Source organism: Ceratotherium simum, chromosome 5, assembly GCF_057802395.1.
Source record: "Ceratotherium simum simum isolate JZ-2026a chromosome 5, ASM5780239v1, whole genome shotgun sequence".
NCBI lineage: Eukaryota > Metazoa > Chordata > Mammalia > Perissodactyla > Rhinocerotidae > Ceratotherium > Ceratotherium simum.
In genome coordinates this window covers 64,031,293-64,052,184 of record NC_141904.1, presented here as the reverse complement: position 1 = coordinate 64,052,184, position 20,892 = coordinate 64,031,293, and the positions used below count along the sequence as shown (strand labels likewise).

Here is a 20,892-nt window from a genome sequence, read left to right as displayed (position 1 = left end):
AAGACAAGATTGTGAACTGGATATTTCCCGCTTAGACTTTCCTATAGCAACTGGTTATGAAATTTTACATAAAAGAGACTAGAAATATGCCTATTTCATCTAAGAAAACTAATCTCTCATTTGACTGTCAAGAATTGCAGCAGAGTTTTTTTGAGGCACTGAGTTGGATGAACTTATTTCAAAATGTCAAGAATTGATTAGTGTGGGACAGCCATGAACTAATGAATGAATAAAGATATCCAGTCCCATAGCCCACCCCATTTGGAAGGATCATTGATCATTGCTAATAAGCTCCCTGGCCCATCCCATCTAATCCTTGAATAGCCTTTCAGCATCCTCTGCAATTGGTCATTAGACTTCTTCTTAATACCCCCTAAGCATAGGAAACACACTACCTTCTGGGGCTGCCTGTTGTGTCATTATAAATTTCTTCTTTGAGCTAACCCTGAACTGCCGGCCCTAATTCATTGTAAGTAAACATGGAAGTTGAGATTTCTGTTCAAACCCATTTGCAGACCAAAGTTTAACTTTCCTTGAGGGTTAATGCACCTGTAATGATCTTTGCAAAAATTCCCTCATAGCTTTGGCCATGCAGCATCATGAATTTTCTTTGTAGGTATTAATAGGAATGGTTGTGTGATATGTGCTTGAAAGATAGAGTCAACTTGGCTGTGCTGAATATAGTTACTTTCATAGTAATTAATCTAGCAATTTCCATAAGTCCTTTCCATCCCTTTGACATGCAATGTGTTAAAAGGATCTTAATAGTTGGAAAATGTGGTTAATATTGTTTTTTAAAGCCACATTTCCCATAATTTTCAGTATTTGCCTACATGGAAAAAATACTCCTATCCAGCTAAATTATTAAATTACAACATGAATTTTTTCCATGCTGAAAGGTAAGTTAGTTAGCTAAAGCCTCCCCCATTACACAGTACCTGCAAATCAGGCAGAGATTGCATTGTCTAGGATATAAGAAAAGCCACATATTTCAAAAGGGCAAATTTATATTTATGAATAAAATATAATCTACCTTTACATAAAAAGTAAACTAAGTCACAGAAGAAGTTTTGATATGGAAAGAGTCCTGACTCCAGAGAGGCAGCATGAGAGAGAGGCCAGATCGTGAGCTTTGGGACAGGGACCTGGTTGGTGTCTCAGCCAGCTCTTCTCACGTAGTGGGCATGTGACCTTGCCAGGTTACTTAACATTTCTGAACCCAGCTCAAACAAGGCTTCAGAAACAAGGAGGCCACTACCTACCCCACAGCATGGCCGTGCACAGTCACAGAAAGTGGCATGGTGCCTTGTGCACAAGAATAGCTCAGGGGTCAGCAAACTTTTACTATGAAGGAATATTTTTCTGTAAAGGAATATTTTTCCATAAAAGGTTCTGTAAATATTTTAGATTTTGCGTATCATGGGATCTCTGTCTTAACTATTCAAACTTGCTGGTATAGCGAGAAACATACATAGAGGATATGTAAAGAATGAGTGTGGCTATGTGCCACTAAAACTTTCTTTAACGACACTGAAATTTGAATTTCATATACTTGTTATGTGTCTTGAAATATTCTTTTTATTTTTTTCTTAATTATTTTAAAATGCATAAACTCTTCTTATCCCACTGGCCATGTAAAAACAGGAAGTAGGTAGGATTTGGCCCTCGAGCTGTAGTTTGAGGACCCTTGTGATAGCTAAACATTTGCTGAGTGGCAGGCCTTGTTCACTGGGTGTATTAACCCAGTTAACCCTCACTCAGCCCTGTGAGGTAGATATTAGCATCGTCTCCCTTTTACAGATAGGGACCCTTAGGTTTAGAGAGATTAAGCAACTTGCCTAAGATTGCACCATTATTAAGAGGCAAGGTTGCACCATTATTAAGAGGCAAGGCTGGGATTCAAACCCTCTATTTCCTCCATATCTAAAACCTTCAGCAATATTGCCTCTCATATAGAGTGTTTTCTTTGTGTTGTTAATAAAAATATTATTTATAAAAATAAATCACTAAATGCGATTTGCCATTTGATAGTGGTCAAAGGAAGCAAAGGTGGGAACTTTTGCCATCCTAAGGGGAGCCACCTACAAGGATTAACTCTCTGCAGCCCAAAGAGCTGCTGCATTTGATCCATTTCAAGAGTCAGTTAAGACTCGTTGTATAAGAGGACTGAAAGAAAAACAATCAACTTTTAAAAGATTTTATTTTCAAAGGAAAAGAAATATGATTTAGGCAATAAATAAATGATCGATCCACCATAATTAGGACATTTAAAAAGATTCCATAAAGATCAATTTGAGGAAGAATTGAAAGGGTCTTCCTTGTAGCACCTTTAAAATAGATTTTACCTGAACAGCCCCATGGGCCTGATCTATTATTCATGTGTAATCTGTGATATTTTATGCATGAGACTAGGGTGCCTTGGTACTGAGAGAAGAACTTGGTGTCTGGGAAACCAAGACTGTATCTCTAAATGGCACCGAAAAAGAAAAGATTCTGGACCGTTGCTCCTGGATAATGTAGCAGAAAGAGCATGGAGAAAGAACCTGGGAAGCTTGAATTTCAGTCTTGTCTCTACTCTTTTATTAGCTCTGTGACCTTGGGCAAAGTACTTAACTTCTCTGAACCTTCTGTTCTTTGGTACCTCATCTGCCCTACCTTTGGGCAAGATATGAGTGAGTTTTGGCGAGTCAAGTGCACAGTGCAGATATAAAGCATATGAGTTTACTTGTGTTTAATGGGGAAACAGTCAGACGTGGATACTGCTGTGTTATGTGCCATTTTGCATCCCTAGATGCAGTCTTCTTCAAAATAAATAACAATAAATATTTATTAGTCTCCTTGCTGAGCTCCTCGTTTATAACAAGCCTTTCCGGTGCACAGTTTCATCTCTGTTTTACATGTGCAGGACAGAGCTCAGAGAGGCCAGATAGCTCACACAAAGCTGCCCAGCTTGTAACTGCAAAGCCCATGCTCTTACCTTACTCTACAAATCTTTGATCGAGGGAGCGTGTTTGTACCAGTATCACCACCAGAGAGCCGTTTCTGAGACTTGGGCACTCTGCGGGAGCGATGAGTCTTGCCTCAAAATGCAGACCACATCGTAGCTCGGGTTTGGTACTCAGAACAAACTGCTGAATCAGTAGTGCTGACATGTAATATTGGTAGTGCTGACGTATAATATTATAGTAGCTAACGTTCTTGGGCATCTACTGTGCGCGCTCACTTTAGAGAAGGGGAGAATTGAAGCTCTGGGAGGCTAAGAACTTTGACTAAGGTCACACAGTGAGGATAAGGCCAAGACTGGCACCCACATCCAACTCCAATGCCTTTCCTGCTCTGCTAGACTGCCTCTCATTCTGTATCTTAAGAGGACAGATATATTTCCCATTCCCCCTGGCCCTGGTTTTAACAAAACAAAACAAAAAACACTTCTTATGGAGATTCATTCTAAAGAAGAAAGATGGAAACCTTTCTTGAATTTTCAGAGGTGTCCTGGGTAGTTGTGAAATCGGAGCTGCCCTAGCCCTGGGTGGGTGAGCCCAGCTTCCTATGACTCTGTGATCTTCCCGTTTCCATGATGAATTTGGCGAGCTGTTGACTGCCGGGAGATGTGATGTATAATTTACTCTCTGGGCCACATCTGGAAAATACATGTACAGGGTTGCATGCTGAGATTAAATTTGCACTGTGATGCTTTGCAAGGCATACTCCATACTCTTGTCACACAAAAGTTAATGAAACCAGTATGCTCTCTGCTGCTTCTGCTATTAAGTTAGTCAAAATATGGGTGTATTCCCTTTATTCCATCTTATTTGTAAAACAAAAACAAAAACACTGGTTGGGGTGGGCGAGGAGGAATAGAGTGAATGGAAGTGGAAAGGCACAAGTTTTAGCATGGTCTTCCATGAGAATATGTGGTACAGAAGGAAAACAGGGAGCATTACAACTATCATCTGAACCTTTCACCTTCTACATTTTTAAAATTAAAGGACTATGAATGTTCAGAAGAAAGAGGACAGAAAATGGCCTAATAGATCCCAGGCTTTGTGTTTCAAACTTTAAGTTAACATGCTCTAACATTTTATCCTCAGAACAGCCTTACCTATCTAGCGCTTTCCCATTTTACAGAGGGAGGGACTGAGGCTTGCAGAGGTTAAATGACTTGCCCAAGGTTATATACTTAATAACGTTGAAGGCAGAATGCAAACCCAGATTTCAGAGCCCTTGCCCAGTCTACTGTCATTGGCAACTTCAGATTTGCTTCCCCAGAAGACAGGAAGCCACCGATGAGAGAGTGATGGGGGAGAAATACATTATAATACAGTGCATGTCTTCTTTACCTTTTCTCAGGCCAAAAAACGGTGGGAAGTACTGTGTAGGGCGGAGAATGAAATTTAAATCCTGCAACACAGAGCCATGTCTCAAGCAGAAGCGAGACTTCCGAGACGAACAGTGTGCTCACTTTGACGGGAAGCATTTTAACATCAACGGTCTGCTTCCAAATGTGCGCTGGGTTCCCAAGTACAGTGGAAGTAAGTGCATCTGGGGAAGGTGCCACGGTTGGCAGGCTGGCACGGGGTCCAGGCACGAAGGTCACCTTGCATTGTGTTTCTCCTCTCTAGTTTTGATGAAGGACCGGTGCAAGTTGTTCTGCAGGGTGGCAGGGAACACAGCCTACTATCAGCTCCGAGACAGGGTGGTAGACGGAACTCCGTGTGGCCAGGACACCAACGATATCTGTGTCCAAGGCCTTTGCCGGGTAAGTCCCAGGTGGCATTCTCATCATTGCGTTGTCTTGCTGCCGAGCTGCGGTTTGTGGCTTCCTTGATAAAAAACCAGCTGCTAATATCTGTGCACTATTTCCAGGGCAGTGATTCTCAAAGTGTGGTCCGCAGACCAGCATCAGCATCACCTGATTCTGATGCATGCAGAGTTGGAGAACTACTGCCCTAGATTTTTCTTGACATTCTCAGCATCTGTGAGGATCTGCACAAAACCTCCCCATAAAGATTTATTACAATAATTTACACACACACACACACACACACACACTACTTTACTGTAACCTCGGTGCTTAAGGTTAAACCCAGATACTTCCTTACAACAAGTTTTCTACATTGAATAGCTCTGCTCCAGAAAGATGTCATAAGGAAGAGCTGGCCTCACTCACATTTCTCTTTCTGATTTTAAGCACGATAGCTTCTACCTGAGCCATACCTGTTAGTTATTCTTGGAAGGGAATCAAGAAACTTCTGGCAGATGGTAAAGCATCAGAGCAATGATTTCTCCAGGGCTTGATACCATTTCACTGTTGTCACCAGTCAGAAATCATTCCTAACACAGCCAGGCTGTGAGATGATACATGTGTTCCTTGCACGTGGTCTGAGGCAAATTGGAGTTCCTAGTTGGTAGGATTTGATTGAAAGAGCCCCTGAGAGCTTCGCCCACTTCCTGACTTGCAGCTACAGAGCAGATTTCCTTGTCAGTCCGTTCTGGAGCAACACATTGACTTTTCTCCTCAAAGACTAGTTCATACAAAGGAACAGAATGGATGAGAATGGAATGTGAACTCTGTGCTCCTGGTCTTCTGGTCATTGCTGGTGTCCTTCTCAGACCTCAGTCTGCACTGCTGTACTGGATTAACGTGAGGAAATTCAATGGGTCACTTGGAGCCTAAGGCCTCCAATTGGCGGCCTGCAGTCATGCTTTGTCCTCTTTTTGTAGCCAATATTTAAACATAGTGGATTTCATGTAAAATCAAGTTTTCCAGCTTCTCTTGAAAAATTGGGAAATGTCAACACTGGGCTCCTGTTTCTGCATGACAGCAGTAGCCTGGAGTGGACAGCAGCTGCTCCCTGAAGATAGAGCATGAGCTCTTTAATTGGATACAGTCCTCACCATTCCTTTTTTTTTTTTTTTATTCCTGAGTGATTTTTTTTCGTTTACTCCACTTATCATAGACTAGTGCTTCTCAAACTTTAATCTGTAGATGAAGCACCTAAAGATCTTGTTAACATGCCAGAAAATCTACTCTGAGTCAGTAGATGTGGGTGGGGCCTGAGATTCTGCATCCTAATCGCATCAGGGATACCCAGGGATGCTGATTCAAGGACCACATTTTCCATAGCAAAGTTATAGACAATTTGAGTTCTTAACTCTTGCAAGTTTAAAGAGACTTAACTTTCTTATCATTTTGAATGCACATCATTCCAAGAAATACATTACTTGCCGTTTTATAATCTCCATAATGCTTACCATTTATTTCAAATGTTTTCTTTTTTAAAGCAAGCTGGATGCGATCATGTTTTGAACTCAAAAGCCAGGAGAGATAAATGTGGGGTTTGCGGTGGTGATAATTCTTCGTGCAAGACAGTGGCTGGAACATTTAATACAGTCCATTATGGTAAGAATTTGTTCCTAAGAACCATGAGAAGGAACATGGTCAAAGTGTAAAAATTGTTAGCCACATGTAATACGTAAAAGTATTGATGTAGAGTGTAAAATCAGTCTTGTACATTACCCATCTGGCTATAAGGCCCCTAATAGTGAGAATTATATTATATTCCTTTGTTGCCGCCTTTTTATTCCATGCTTAGAGAAAGTGAAAACCATGCTGTGGAATACTGAATTTCTGCTAAATTCTTTTCAGGTTACAATACTGTGGTCCGAATTCCAGCTGGTGCTACCAATATTGATGTGCGGCAGCACAGTTTCTCAGGGAAATCAGAGGATGATAACTACTTAGGTGAGATGGGGTGTCCCCTGCCATTTGCAGGAACTGTGCTTCTCTGGAGCAGTTGGCAGATGCTACTTTCTTGCCCCTATCACATGTGGAGAGCTTTGAGATGTCATGTATTTTCATTGAAGAAGTTGATCTTGAAATTCATTATTTTATTTCTCCCTCATTCATATGCCCTCAGAGTATTGATTTAAGAATCATGTAGTTATACTAGTCAATATCAGGGGATTTACTCCAGATCATAGGAAATAAAAAGGCCCTAAATCAAATTTTGAAGGTATTTACCTTTAAGTGGAGCATAAAATCACTGCTTTCTTTTAAAAAAAAAAATCTGTCCTGTGGGTACCTGACTTGCAAATGCTTTATTAGAGATATATTTGATTTAATTTTTATGTTATCAACTCTAACCAATAGCAGACCACTGGTGGACTTATTCAGTATTTCATTATGCCTGGTCATTCCACAAGGGTCTATAGTGGCAATATTTTTCTCATATCATTACTACAGTGGCCCAGACATTACTAGAATGTTAGTAGACATTTGAATTAGAATGTTTATAGACCCTGCCAACATTAGTAGAATGATGCCTCATGGATTCTTCATCCTTCTCTCACCATGTCCAGGCACACGATTAATTCAGATCTATTCCTTGTATTTAAACTACAACACAGCAGCAACCTTGTGTTCATTTTCAACAGTTTACTCAGCTCAGTCCTACTTCAATTTATCATTCTGTAGACTGCCATAAGTGATTATGAAATTTGCCCAACCGTTTTTAATTAGAAGGACATAGGGAGTGGGGTCATGACTGAAAGGGGCTCAGCTGGTCGCCTTGCACAACCAGACTTCTCTCAGCAGTGAAAAGCGCATGGCTTGCACTCAGATCTAGAAGAAATCAGGACAGTCTTGCTGGGCAGTCAATTATTAAAAGAAATGAATCTACTTTGTCTCTTAGAATGTCCAGACAGGAACTCTATTGATCCATCTGAATACAGCCTCTAAGGAGGCTTACTCCAAACTTGGACGTATTGAGCTAGTAAATAAGTATTTATTGAATCAAATTAGAACCTGTATCTATATTTTGGGATGTCTATGTGAAATCCTTTCTAGGTAGATGATGATCCTTTAGCCAAGCATGCTAATCAAGTATAATATTTACTCATGACTCCATTATAGCATTTTCTGCAGTATATCATCATTCATTCATTCACTTATTTAATATGTGCCAGGCACTGTTCTGGGCACAATAAGCAAAACATAACAAAAAAATAAAAATAAACAAAAAATCGCTATCTTCTTGGAACTTACTTTTTAGTGGGAGTAGATAGATAATAACTTAATCGATAAGCAAACTACACACCATTAGAAGGTGATAAGTGCTGTTACAAAATAGAGCAACATAAGGGAAATTGGGACCCCCAGGGGTGGGCTGGGAACAGTGGAGCTAAGTGTTTGAAGTGAAGCAAGTGATAACAGATACCCGGGAGAAGAGCATTCCACGTAGAGGGAGCAGCCAGTGCAAAATGCTTGAAGAAGGAGCATGTCTGGATTGTTCCAAGAATAGAGGGAGGCCAGTGTGGCTGGAGCTGCCTAAGCACAGAGGAGAGTCCTGTGAGGTTAAATAGGTGTCAGGACTAGATTGCAGGGGGTCATCTAACCAGTGAAAGGACTTGTACTCTGAGAGACACGGGGAGCTACTGAAGTGTTGAGCCAATCTAATCTAATCATGTTTATATTTTCAAAGGACCACTGTGGCTGTTATGTTGAGAATAGATGGTGGGTTAAGGGTACAGGGTAGAAGCAGGAAGACTGGTTAGGAAGTTATTGCAATAATCCAAGAGAGAGATGCTGGTGGCTTGGCCTCAAGTGAGAGCAGTGGATGTGGTGGTATGTGGTCAAATTCTGGATTTCTTTGAAGGTGGAGGCATCATGATTTGTTGATGGATTGCATATGGTGTGTGAGAGAAAGAAAGGAGTCAGGGGTGACTCCAAGGTTTTGACCTGAGCAACTGAAAGGATGAAGTTTCCATCAACTGAGATGAGATGACTCTTTTCTTATTTATCCAAATGACCACTAGTTCAGAGGCTGTCTTCTTATCTTTAGCTCCTGACATAAAGCCTATACACATATGGGCTAAGTAAATGAAAGCTGAATTGTTGAACAACCATCGCTCATGCTGTCTTTACTGAGGACCTACTGTGTGCATAATGGGGGATGGGATTACCATGGAAATATACAGAATCATCCCTTCTTTTAAAGACCATAAAGTCTTACTTGGAATCAGTTACTCAGTGGGTGCATCAGCCTTTTCCTACTCTAAATATCCAAGTAAGTGGTGACTTTGTAGTATAATTAACAAAGTTGAAAAGAGGGGACTCTTTTCAAATTATTTTTTGGGAATCCCACATTTCTCGTTCCACCACTGTGCAAAATGAGTCAAGCCTTTTCCTTCATGTGCTGGGTTATAAATTTGAGCCTGTGACTGCTGTGGCCTTACTACTTCCTAAGTAAATCCAGCGGCATTGCACACAACCTGCTTGATTAATGAATTTCCTGAGAGCCGAAAGCCATGTTGAGCCATTCTTCTCCTTGAAAAGGAGAAGGATTCTCCACTAATTTTCTCCTTCTTGGAAAAATAATCTTCCAAGTAGTGGCTTCAGTTCAATTCAACATCATCAGCCAAGATCAGGTGCCTGAACTGGGGAGGGCCTCCTGATAACCTTTTAGTCCTCACTGGAGGTTTCTTAATCTCCTTGTAAAGAATGAAAGCAAAATTAAAGAAGATTTGTCATCTGGGACAGGCAGTCTGAGGCAGTCATGGCTTCTCAATGGAATCTTATGGTACAAGTCACCTGTTGGCAAAAGAACATCTCTCTGGAAGCACATGAAAAGTGTGCAAGCATAGATGGCAAGTCACAGTTCACTGAGTGAACGTCGAGACCTCAGAGCCTTTGGACCTTACAGTGGTTTCTTAACAAGTTGGGAAGAATATGATGTTGTCATCAAATCTGGCATGTGTAAATGTTTACTCTTGGCTTGAAGGAACGTGCAGCAAATGCTCTAAGAAGGTTTTAAAACCCACAGTTGAGTCTTGCTTGAGCCCAATCACAGCTGTTCCGTTGCTAAGCAATCTTCATCCTTATCCCTCATGTTTTTTTTAAAGGTCAGTGAAGCCATACTCTTTCCGCATGTCTTGGTGAGGGAGCAATTTCCAGGAGAGAGGGTCTTTGTAGCAACCCCACTCTGATGGGTGAAATGGGAGAGAAACCAACCCAGGAAATTAGCTCCCTAATCGCATTAGTGGGAGGTTGGGCAGTAGACTGTTGTTTTCAGGAAACTATTTGTTTCACAAAGTACCGAAGCAGAAAGTCTTCCTGTCAAACGTCGTCCTTTCACACAGACCCCTCCCTCCTGTTGGGTTAAAGCCAAGATGTACCCAGTGCCATCATGTTCATGTTTCTTTAGGAGAAAAGTGAGCCATTTCTGTGATACTTATTTGTCTCCAGTACACTTAGCCCTTGATTAATTGTGGCAATGGGAGGACAGGAATCAATTCAGTTCAAGATAAAGCAGGAACTTCATTTCACCTGATGACTCCTATCTCATTCCCTGCTCACCATCTACCGGGATAGGGAGCATGCAGTGAGGGGTGAAATGGCTGAGTCAGCATAAGCATGAGAGGAAGCCTGGAGACATTAGAAGGAGCCCCAGAATTAACCTAGAATAGATGATTGCTCTTTGAATACGAATAAAACTGGATCGGCGTTTAATTTACAGAGATGGCCTTGTGACATCTCATTTCCCCTCGTTACGTGAAACATCAGCTGGGTAGCTAGCATGCGACTTCACTTGAAAGAACTGGGTGATTTTGTTGGCGGCACATCCTGCCATCACCATGTAAGTGACCCACATCAGGAGGCAGCCTCAGGAGGCCTGAGGTGCCACGGAAACAATCTCGTCTCCAGTCAGTGACCCATTGAAACTCCTGCACCTTGCATGGCTGGTGGCTCTCCCACTGCAGGAGCTGCAGGGGAGACGAGGTTGTCAGAGGCTGACACTGGCAGGGAAACAGTTATTTGGCTGGAGGCACTCTGTTCTCCTTGTCATGAATGTCAGGGTCAGTCAGTCACTCATTCTTTCAACATCATTTGATTGAGCACCTACTATGGGCTGGGATCTTTCTAGGGCTTATGAAAGTGCATTTTTAAACGGTCACTTTACTACAGGGGCTCATGCTGTCTAGCAAAACAAACAACTTCAGTTTTTAAAAATCTGTAGCTAAACATATTTGGTTTCTATTTGAACATACGAGAAAGATTGCATGAATTCATTCACTCATTTTACAGACGTTTGTTGACTGCCTTCTTGGAAAACTTTAGTGTTTAACAGGCTTTGGAGACAGACTTCTGTGATTAGAAGTTACCTGGCCAAGTTACTTGGGAAAGTATTTTAATAATATTTAAGTCTTGCTTTTCTCATCCGTACATTAGGCATCTATAAAGGAGACAATGTGTATGAAGGCATTATGATCTGCCAGGAATGAAAGCCTGTATGTACTGTCGTGTTTAGTGTTCATAACAATCCTGTGAAAAACCCATTATACAGAGGAAGAAACTGAGGCTTAGAGAGGTTAAGTAACTTACCCAAGCTCACACAAACAGAAAGGGGAAAGAATTGAAATCCTTATTGGTCTGACTTCAGACCCTATACCCTTAACCACTTCCCTTTACTGCCTCTATGTAGAAAAATGTGTGGCTGACCTAGGGATATATATGACTAGAAATTGAGGTTTATTGGTGGGACTGAATGGTGAGGCTGGAAAGACAGGGTCAGGATAAGATTTGTAAAGATACAGGAAGGTTATGCTAAGGAGTTTGAACTACGCCATGGGGCCGGCCCCAGAACTAAATTCTGTAACATTGGAGGGTTTGTTACCTTTTTAAAAGCGTTTTCCCTGTGTCACCATATTCTTGCCCACCATTTCAAATGAAGGCATCTTATTTTTCCCTCAGGGCCAAATGGGACTTACTTGGGTGGGAATTCTGGTGAGTGAAGCAGTGGATTAGGGACAGAATTCAATGCAGGTAATTCTTGATCCTGCAAAGAGTAGTCCTTCCATCAGGACAGTGTCCAACTGAATGAACTCTGTAAGGTCCCCATATCCAAGAAAACAAGGACCCTACTGAGCCACAAAGAACTTTCAGAGCTTCATCTCGGCCCTCCTTAATCTCCGCATAAGGGTATGATGCTTGCTTTCCCTAAGTCCTCTAGACCTCTTCTACATACACATCGCTTCTGGCCTGCATGGTGGAAGACAGTGCATCACCTCCATCGGTGAAAGACAGCTTAGGATCTGGCAAATACCTAAGACCTCTTGGCCGCTCCCCATCCCACAACCAAGACGGATATCGTTAAAATGATGCTGAGACATGATGCTGCCGGTGAATCCTGCTCTGCACTTTCTTAGGCAGCTACTACCAATTGATTGATATTGGCGCCTGGCGTGAAAACTATTTACTACCCATGGGTTAAATTTCCATCTTCCTTTGTTCACCTAAATACATGGCCCATGCATTTCAATGGTTCCCTTCCTGCTGAGATTTGCTAATAATGCTCAACTTGCAAAAGTTAAGGAGCCCTTTTTCTAGTATTTTGTTCAGGGCCCAAATGTTTAATAGCTCTGATTTATTGAGTGCCAGTTTCATGTCAAACCCAATATTCAGAAGGATTCATTATTCGAGGAGCAGTAGTACTGGAAAAAAAAGTGGTACTTTTATAATAAATAAAATAAATAAAACCAAAATTTCATACTAAATACTAGGGGGAAAAGAAACGATTGGGATTTTAGCTTGAGAAATTAATCAAAAAGTACGAAAATAAATTTATTTTTTATTATATTCAACAAAATTATGTTTTAATTTCAATCATGCCCTGGTTTTTAGAATGGAGAATAAAGCAATTGATAAATATTTTTGCCAACTTTTCCAGTCAAGTCGTCTGATAGCAGAGTAGTACATTATTCACTTAAAGTGTGAATTTGACAGTCAACTCTGAAAGGAAGTCATTTTTATAAAAGCTTCCTGGAGCTTTATTCACTTTCTCAATAGTCTCTCTTGATACTTTGATAAATAAATTATTCTTTCTGAAAGCAACTGTCATCTCATCTTCCTTGTCAATTTTCTTGAGTCTCTTAACTGGTCTAACTCTGTCAGGTTCTCAGTTGGCCAATATTTTGGTGCTTGACTCAAGCAGTTCTTCAACATTATGTACCTTTTCAGCTTCGCTGATTGTTTCATCTTTTGCAAGATTTACAGTAGATTCGTTCACTCTTCCAAAAAAAGTATTTATTGAGCACCTACCAATGTGCCCTTTTAGAACCGGGGATATAGCAGTGGATAAAGCAGCCCAAAAATCCTCGCTCTCGTGGGGCTTACATTCTTGTTTGGGGAGAGAGAGCCTAAACCAAGTGCTATGGAGAAACATTAAGGTGGGAAATGGGACAGGAAGGAGGAGATCTGTGCTGGCAGTGGGAGGGGGTTGCAGTTTTAAAAAGAATGGTCTGGGTAGGGGTATTAATCATCTTTTACTGTTTAACCAATTATCTCAAGACATACTGGCTTAGAACAACAAATATGTACTGTCTCCCAGTTTTTGTGTGTCAGGAATTTGGGAGCAGCATAGCTGGGTGTTTCTGGCTTGAGGTCTCTCATGAGATGGCAGTCAGGACTTCAGTTAGGGCTGTGATTGTGCCTGAAAGCTTGACTGGGGCAGGTGGATCTACTTCCCAGCTGCCTCACACAGACGCTGCTGGCAGAAGACTTCAGTTCTTCGCTGCTATTTGCAGGAGGCTCCTCGATGGGGCTGCTTAGGTATCCTTGCAACGTGGCAGTTGACCTCTCCCAAAACCAGCGATTCAACGAAGAGCAAGATGGAGCCACAATGCCTTTGACCTGGCCTTGGAAGTCACACTCTGTCATTTCCGCAATATGCTAGTGATTACAGTCACTGCTATGCAACATGGGAGGGGGTGACACAGATCGCGAATACCATGAAGCAAGGATCATTGGCGCCACGCTGGCTACCACAGCGGGCCTCACTGGAAGAGAAACCTTTGAGCATCATATTGGCCATGGGTTTTCAGATTTCAACATCTGTCAAATAAAGAAGACTAACAAAGATTTAATAGGCTCAACTAAATCTAGTATAAAGTAGAGAGGGATATTTGTGTGGGAACCAATTTTGTAAGGGTTCAGTTCATTAGTATATATTTTCAAATCATAACGCTTTAGCTTCTATCTGTAATCCTGTAGCTGTGGGGCCTGTATAACAAACCCCAGGCTAATTAGGCCCCTTATGTTATATTTCACTTAATTTCCACAGGCACCATTAGGGGTAGGTGTTCTTATCTCCATTTTAGAGATAAAGAAATGGAGACTGAGAGAGGGAAAGTGACTTTTCAAGGCCACATAGCTGGCAAGTGGCAAAACTAGGATTTGAGTCCATGCCTGTCTGGCTGAAAAGTCCACATTCTTTGCACTCTGACTCTCTGCCTATCAAAGTGTTATTTCACATTTCAAATAGCGAGCCATTGGCAGCAAATCAGTGAATTCTCTTCTCTCATCTACAGCTTTATCAAGCAGTAAAGGCGAATTCTTGCTAAATGGAGACTTCGTTGTCACAATGTCCAAAAGGGAAATCCGTGTTGGGAATGCTGTGATAGAGTACAGCGGCTCCGACAATGTGGTGGAAAGAATTAACTCCACAGACCGCATTGAACAAGAACTTTTGCTTCAGGTAAAAACTTGGCCATGAGCCCACGACCCTTTTCTTCCACTTGGAATCTCCAGACCTGCAAACGTCCTCTCCATTTTGTCTGCACATCCCAGGTCCTGTCGGTGGGAAAGTTATACAACCCCGACGTGCGCTATTCTTTCAATATTCCAATTGAAGACAAACCCCAGCAGTTTTACTGGAACAGTCATGGGCCCTGGCAAGCATGCAGCAAACCCTGCCAAGGTATCTGCTTTTAGGTTGAGTTTGGGGGACTTGAGGTGTTCTTTTTATGTTTTTGTTCGTTTTTCCAGTTTTGAGATATAATTGACATGTAACATTGTATAAGTTTAAGGTATGCGACATAATGATTTGATATATTACAAAATGATTACCACCATAAGTTTAGTTATTCATCACCACACATAGTTACAAATTATTTTTTTCTTGTGCTGAGAACTTAAGATTTACTCTCTTAGCAACTTTCAAATATACAATACAGTGTTGTTAACTGTAATCACCAGGCTGTACATTACATCCCCAGGACTCATTCATCTTATAACTGAAAGTTCATACCTTCGACCACTTGCACCCATTTTGCCCACCTCCCCACCCCCTGCCTCTGGCAACCACCAGTCTGTTCTCTGTTTCTATGAGTTTGGTTTTCTTTTTAGATTCCACATATAAGTGAGATCATATAGTAGTTGTCTTTCTCTGTCTGACTCATTTCACTTTGAGGTGTTTAAAAAAAAAAAAAAGAATTGAGGTGTTTTTTAGTTTTGTGTGTGTGTGTGTTGTTTTTTTTTTTTTTTTTTGGTAAATAAGATTGGCCCTGAGCTAACATCTGTGCCAATCTTCCTCTATTTTGTCTGTGGGACGCCACCACAGCTTGGCTTGGATGAGCAGTGTGTAGGTCCGCGCCTGGGATCTGAACCTGCATACTCTAGGCCACCGAAGCAGAGCACGCCTAACTTAACCACTACACCACGGGGCCAGCCCCATTAATTTTTTTTTTTTTCAAAGAAACAGCCAAATACAGGCAACTGGTAAACCTTTCTATCTGCATGCATTCTCTAATCTCCTTTATCTGAGTCTGTCTGTCACTTTTGGCTGGCAAGTTGAGCTTTTTAAGAGATTCAGGATATGTTAAATTTCCTCATCTAAGGAAACCTTCCTTCCTAAGAAATTCACACACATGTGTAAAGCCAAGCAAAATCAGCTCTGCCATTTTGATTTTGCAGAGACATAGATTTAGTAGTCGTATTATATGTTATTTATTTTGTTTCCTTTTGCCTAAATTAGGAGGTTGGCAAACTATAGCCAGTGGGTCAAATATAGCCTGCTGCCTGGTTTTATAAGTAAAGTTTTATTGGAACACAGCCACACCAATTTTTTATGTATTGTCTCTGAGCTGCTACTTGTGCCCTGTAATGGCGGAGTTGAGTAGTTGTGACAGAGATTGTATAGCCCACAAAACTGAAAATATTTACTATCTAACCCTTTGCAGAAAATGTTTTCCAATCCCTGGTCTATATATTTATGGAATAGGTTACTTTCTCTGAATAATTTTTTTCCTCCCTGCGTAGGGGAGCGGAAACGAAAACTTGTTTGCACCAGGGAATCTGATCAGCTTACAGTTTCTGATCAAAGATGCGATCGGCTGCCCCAGCCAGGACCCATTACTGAACCCTGTGGCACAGATTGTGACCTGAGGTGAGGCCAGTGTTTCTTCATGGTCTTTACTACTGAGTTGTGAAGGTCTTGTAGGAGGTCTCTGCATGTGAGGAGCAGAAGGAGGGGATATTGGTCTTTAGTCCCCCTTCCTTGCGTTTCCGTGAAATAAGTTTTAGCCACTTTCCCATCCCTCTGAAACCAATTATCCAAGACATATGCCTGCAGTTGCTTGTTCTTTTCCTAAGAATTAAAAATAGCTAACAGAGTATGGCTCTTGCCAAAAAAATTTCTCATTTGACCCTCACGACTCACTGCGTAGGTGTTATTATGATTGAATCCCATATTATGTAAAATTTGGTTTGAAAGGCAACAGAAAAGGGTGAAACTTCATCCCTCAAAGTACCTGTAATGTTCTATATCCACCAAGAGTGTATATCACCTGGGAGAAGAACTCTTATGTACATGCAAGTTGCAATGTACTAAGGTAGGGTCATAGAAGGAACTGGAAGAAAATCTATATACAGATGTCTAGCTATGCAAACAATTGTGTATTTAAGAAAAGTATGAAATCCGAGGCAAGAAATGGTGGATGGGTGGAGAATTCTAGAGCTTTCCCATTTGCCTGCAAGGTTGACAGTGTCGTGTTTGAATATTAAGTAGCCTAGGGGTTGTACTGTGTAGTCTGCATGTCAGTTAAATGCAGGTAAGATTAGTTGGTGCCTTATCCTCCTTTTACGGAAGAGAAATGATCAGTAGAGAGTGGTATGGGAACTTGTTAAGGTCTCACCATTCATAAATAGCAAAGTGAATACTTAAGCATTTTACAGCTTCCATATCACCTTGCCAAATCCTATCACGTGGTATTGGCAGTCTGTGGTGCTGGGGTGAAAACTGTAAGGCACTCTCAAGGTTCTGAGAAGAGAGGAGTGCTGTGATCAATTAGTAATGTCTGTCAGGGGAATAGGAGGGGGAGACATGGCATGAGTGACACATCTTTGCTAGTCCTGACCCACAGGCTCTGACTTCAAAGCCCTGGCTCTTTTCACCCCGCTACACTTCTTTCTACCCAGTGTCACTGAGCTGCTTGCTCCTTGGCTTGTTGAAAAGCATTGACAGAAGTCATTGTAGAAAGAAAAAACCCAAGACATTAAAAGGCAGACATTTTTACTAGGCAGTGTTAATTCCTGTTGTAGGTAATGTCCGTATAAACCCATTGCTTCAGCCAATTGAGTTAAATTAAAGTTAAAGGTCTTTTCAGGAAAATTATTAGTTAGTTAATTGCTGAACTGAACTAATCACTAAAGTTTAGAAGAAGAACATTGAGTTGGTGGGTGGGTTCCTTGAGGTACAACCTCAATAAACTGGGAAAGGTGACATTTTCAGATTAGCTTTATATGAAATTATCATTGATACTACTAATGTTATTATATTACTAATAGTAATTAATAGTAATTACTATTAGTAATATTAATATCATGTAGAGTGGTAACCACTCTAAAAGTAATAATAAACTCAAGCATTTACTAAGAAGTATTTTAACAGTTATTTATTATCCTATTAATACTTTTATATTAATAGGATAGTTCTTATATTAGCTTATTACCTTATATCTATATACAATCTTACCCTATTAATATAATTAATGTCCTATTATTATATTTGTTCTCAGTGCCATTGAGTTCATTCCAACTCCTAGTGACTCTGTGGACAGCAGAGCAGAACCCTGCCCGATCTTTTTGTGCCATCCTCTCACCTTCCGGCGCTGTATCAGACAATGCGCCGCTGCTATTCATAGGGTTTTCATGGCCAATTTTTCCAGAAGTGGGTGGCCAGGTCCTTCTTCCTAGTCTGTCTTAGTCTGGAAGCTCCACTGAAAACTGTCCACCAAGGGTGACCCTGCTGGTATTTGAAATACAGGTGGCATAGCTTTCAGCATCACAGCAACACGCAGCTGCCACAGTATGACAACCAACAGATGGGTGGTGTGGTTCCCTGACCAGGAAACAAACTCGGGCCATGGTGGTGAGAGCACCGAATCTTAACCACTAAACCAATTAATTATATAGGATATATTATATATAATTATATAAAATTATATAAAATGTATATAATTATATAAAATGTAATAATCATATCCTATATAATTAATATCCTATTAACTCCTCAAACAATACAGTGACATAAGAATTATTATTAGCCCCACTTTACAAATAAGGAAAACAGAGGTCGACTCATCAGTGAAGGATTCAAGTGTGGTCTGTCTGACCCTGGAGCCTGCACTATTAAACCCTGGGAGAAAGCTATTTTCATTTTTAATTCAGTCATAATGATGAGTGATGCTCATTGATCCCATTTTATGTAGCTTTTCTTGCTTTGTGAAAAGAAATAACTCCCAGGAGTTTTCTGCCCATCTCTGTTCCCTACCTTACTTGGACCCTTTAGCTGGCATTTTTCCACTGGCTGAATCAAAGTGGGCTGGTAGAGACTCAGATGATGAATGCAGATATTGTGCAACTCCTGCCTATAGTGCTAGGCTTGCTCTTCTAATCACAAGGAAGACAAGTTTGTACAAAGCATTTCTAGTAATAGAACATGACCATAAAAAAATAAGTGGTCCTTTAAGAACGCTGTTTAAAGTTTACCCAGGGAGCACCAATTTGAGGGTGGAGATAATATCTGCACTGTTACTTTGAGAAACTAATATTTTTCACTTCAAACAGAATTCCAAAATAAGCCACAATTTAGTTTGTGAGGATGCTGGCTGATCTGATGTTCTCCAAAGTTTCTCCTGCATTGGAAGCTTTCAGATGTAAAACAAAAATTGAAGCAAATTTTACAAAGTGAATGCATTGAATGGTAGCTTCAAATCCATGAGACTTTTATGTAGAATTATACAGAAGATCTCAACTGGATTTCTCCTCAAACTTTGTATTATTGGCTTATGTGGAGTTACATGATACTTAGAACTTGGTTGGAGAATAAAACACCAAGAATAATAATAATTATGGTAATAGCTCCTTTCCTTGAGTGCCTGCCATGTGTGTTAAATGCTACACATACCTTGCCTCATTTCATCTTCTGAATAGCCCTGTGAAATGGATCCTGTTTTCCCCCATTTCACAGATGAGGAGGCTGAGGCTTGGTGAGGGTAAGTGACCTGCCTAGGGTCACTTAGCTAATAAGTGTTAGAGCTTGTGTTCATGCCCAGATCTTTCTGATTCTATAACTCATCCTCTGATTTTTATTAAAAATTATTTCAGATTCTTTGAAAAAAAAAAACCATTTCACAATATCTAGGGAAAGCCAGGGCTTAAAGTTTTTTCATTTCATATAGGAGGTATGTCAAAGGTGCTATTCTAAATTCCCCATTCAGAGAAAGTCACCTTTTTTTAATACTTAATTAAAAAAAAAAAAACTTAAACTCTACTGAGACCAAAAGACAGCAGCTCAGGGAACAGGCTTGGATGATAACAGCACCTCTGGCTGATTAAAGAAAAGAAGGTGAAGGAATTGTAGCCATGTCTTTGGTAGAAATGTCTATGGTAGAAGTGACAGAACTTAGGGGTAAGAATTAAAAAAGGAAAAGAAAACAAAGGGAGTTTAGGATTAGCTTATAAAGCATCGGAACTAGACAGCTGCATGCTCACATCTGAACTTAAACAGAAGATCGTGTTTATTTGTCATTATTCAAACTCACATTTTCATGGCTTTTATGCATTGTTGGAAAAATAAAGTTGTTTGTTGAAAAACAGAGAGAGACACAAACCTAGCCCAAAGAAGATGTTCTGTCTTTCTTCCATCAACCTGACGGTCACTATATTGTGATTTATATTGATTATTGCCGAGAGGCTGTTGCAAAACTGAAAGACTGGAGATAATATTGTAACTGTCATTGGTCAAACTCTAAATGGTTTTTCCCAAAGTATATTTGTGGAACACTAGTTCCATGAGATGATCCATGGCAGACCGGTATATTTGAGAAGCCTTATTATCTCCTCCCCTATGTGGAGATTCATAATGCTGATTAAGATTTTGAAGGCCCTGAGAAGTTCTGAAAAATAGAAACCTGCTTAAGTCAGGAGTTCCTGAAATTATTCAATGCCGCAATGTCCCTCACACGCACAGAAACATACACATTTTTTCTGTTTTCACTTATTAACAAACACTTTGCTTTTCTGAAATATAGTAATAAAATACAATTGTCACATGAAATGAACTGAATAAATTCAGAACACTGAAGTTGAAACGACCTTTCAGGGAGAGAATATGAAGCAGATGACAGCATTTTGAGATGAACTGTTCTAAGGCAGTGCTGTGACCTTTCCACAGACTCTTCCGGGTTCTTTGCTCAGATTCCGGGGATTGTGTGAATGTCAGAGAGAATCCACTATACTTTTCCAGGATGAGCTGCTAGTGTGTTTTCTTGTGGGGACAGGATTCCTGCCTCCCTCATTCAGGATAGAAAATAACCTTTCCACAAGGAAGTGGTAATGAAGGCAAAGAGCAGGTAGCCAAGAATCAAAGGACAGATGAAAGTTCCAGATGCCTGTGTTGAATTGGTCCACGTTTTTGCCTCACTTCCTTAGGGAAGTGAGAGTTTGCCCAGATTAAACTTTGACAGGATGAGATAAAGCATTGTTTTACAATCCCTCATTTAGCATGTTCCGGTTAGAACAAAATCCCCAACAGACTATGTCACTCTGACGGA

At 40.6% G+C, this 20,892-nt stretch overlaps 1 protein-coding gene across 2 annotated transcripts in view; it reads left to right on the top strand.

The window, feature by feature from the left end:
* Window positions 1-20,892, top strand: part of ADAMTS9 (ADAM metallopeptidase with thrombospondin type 1 motif 9) — a 164,339-nt gene that overhangs the window by 49,340 nt on the left and 94,107 nt on the right. For both annotated transcript variants that reach the window (XM_014793538.2, XM_004419896.3), the window contains exons 13-19: window positions 4,351-4,532; window positions 4,623-4,759; window positions 6,286-6,403; window positions 6,650-6,745; window positions 14,368-14,534; window positions 14,627-14,756; window positions 16,097-16,223. In XM_014793538.2, coding sequence (XP_014649024.2) covers window positions 4,351-4,532; window positions 4,623-4,759; window positions 6,286-6,403; window positions 6,650-6,745; window positions 14,368-14,534; window positions 14,627-14,756; window positions 16,097-16,223 — 957 coding nt within the window. The remainder of the gene's footprint in view (window positions 1-4,350; window positions 4,533-4,622; window positions 4,760-6,285; window positions 6,404-6,649; window positions 6,746-14,367; window positions 14,535-14,626; window positions 14,757-16,096; window positions 16,224-20,892) is intronic.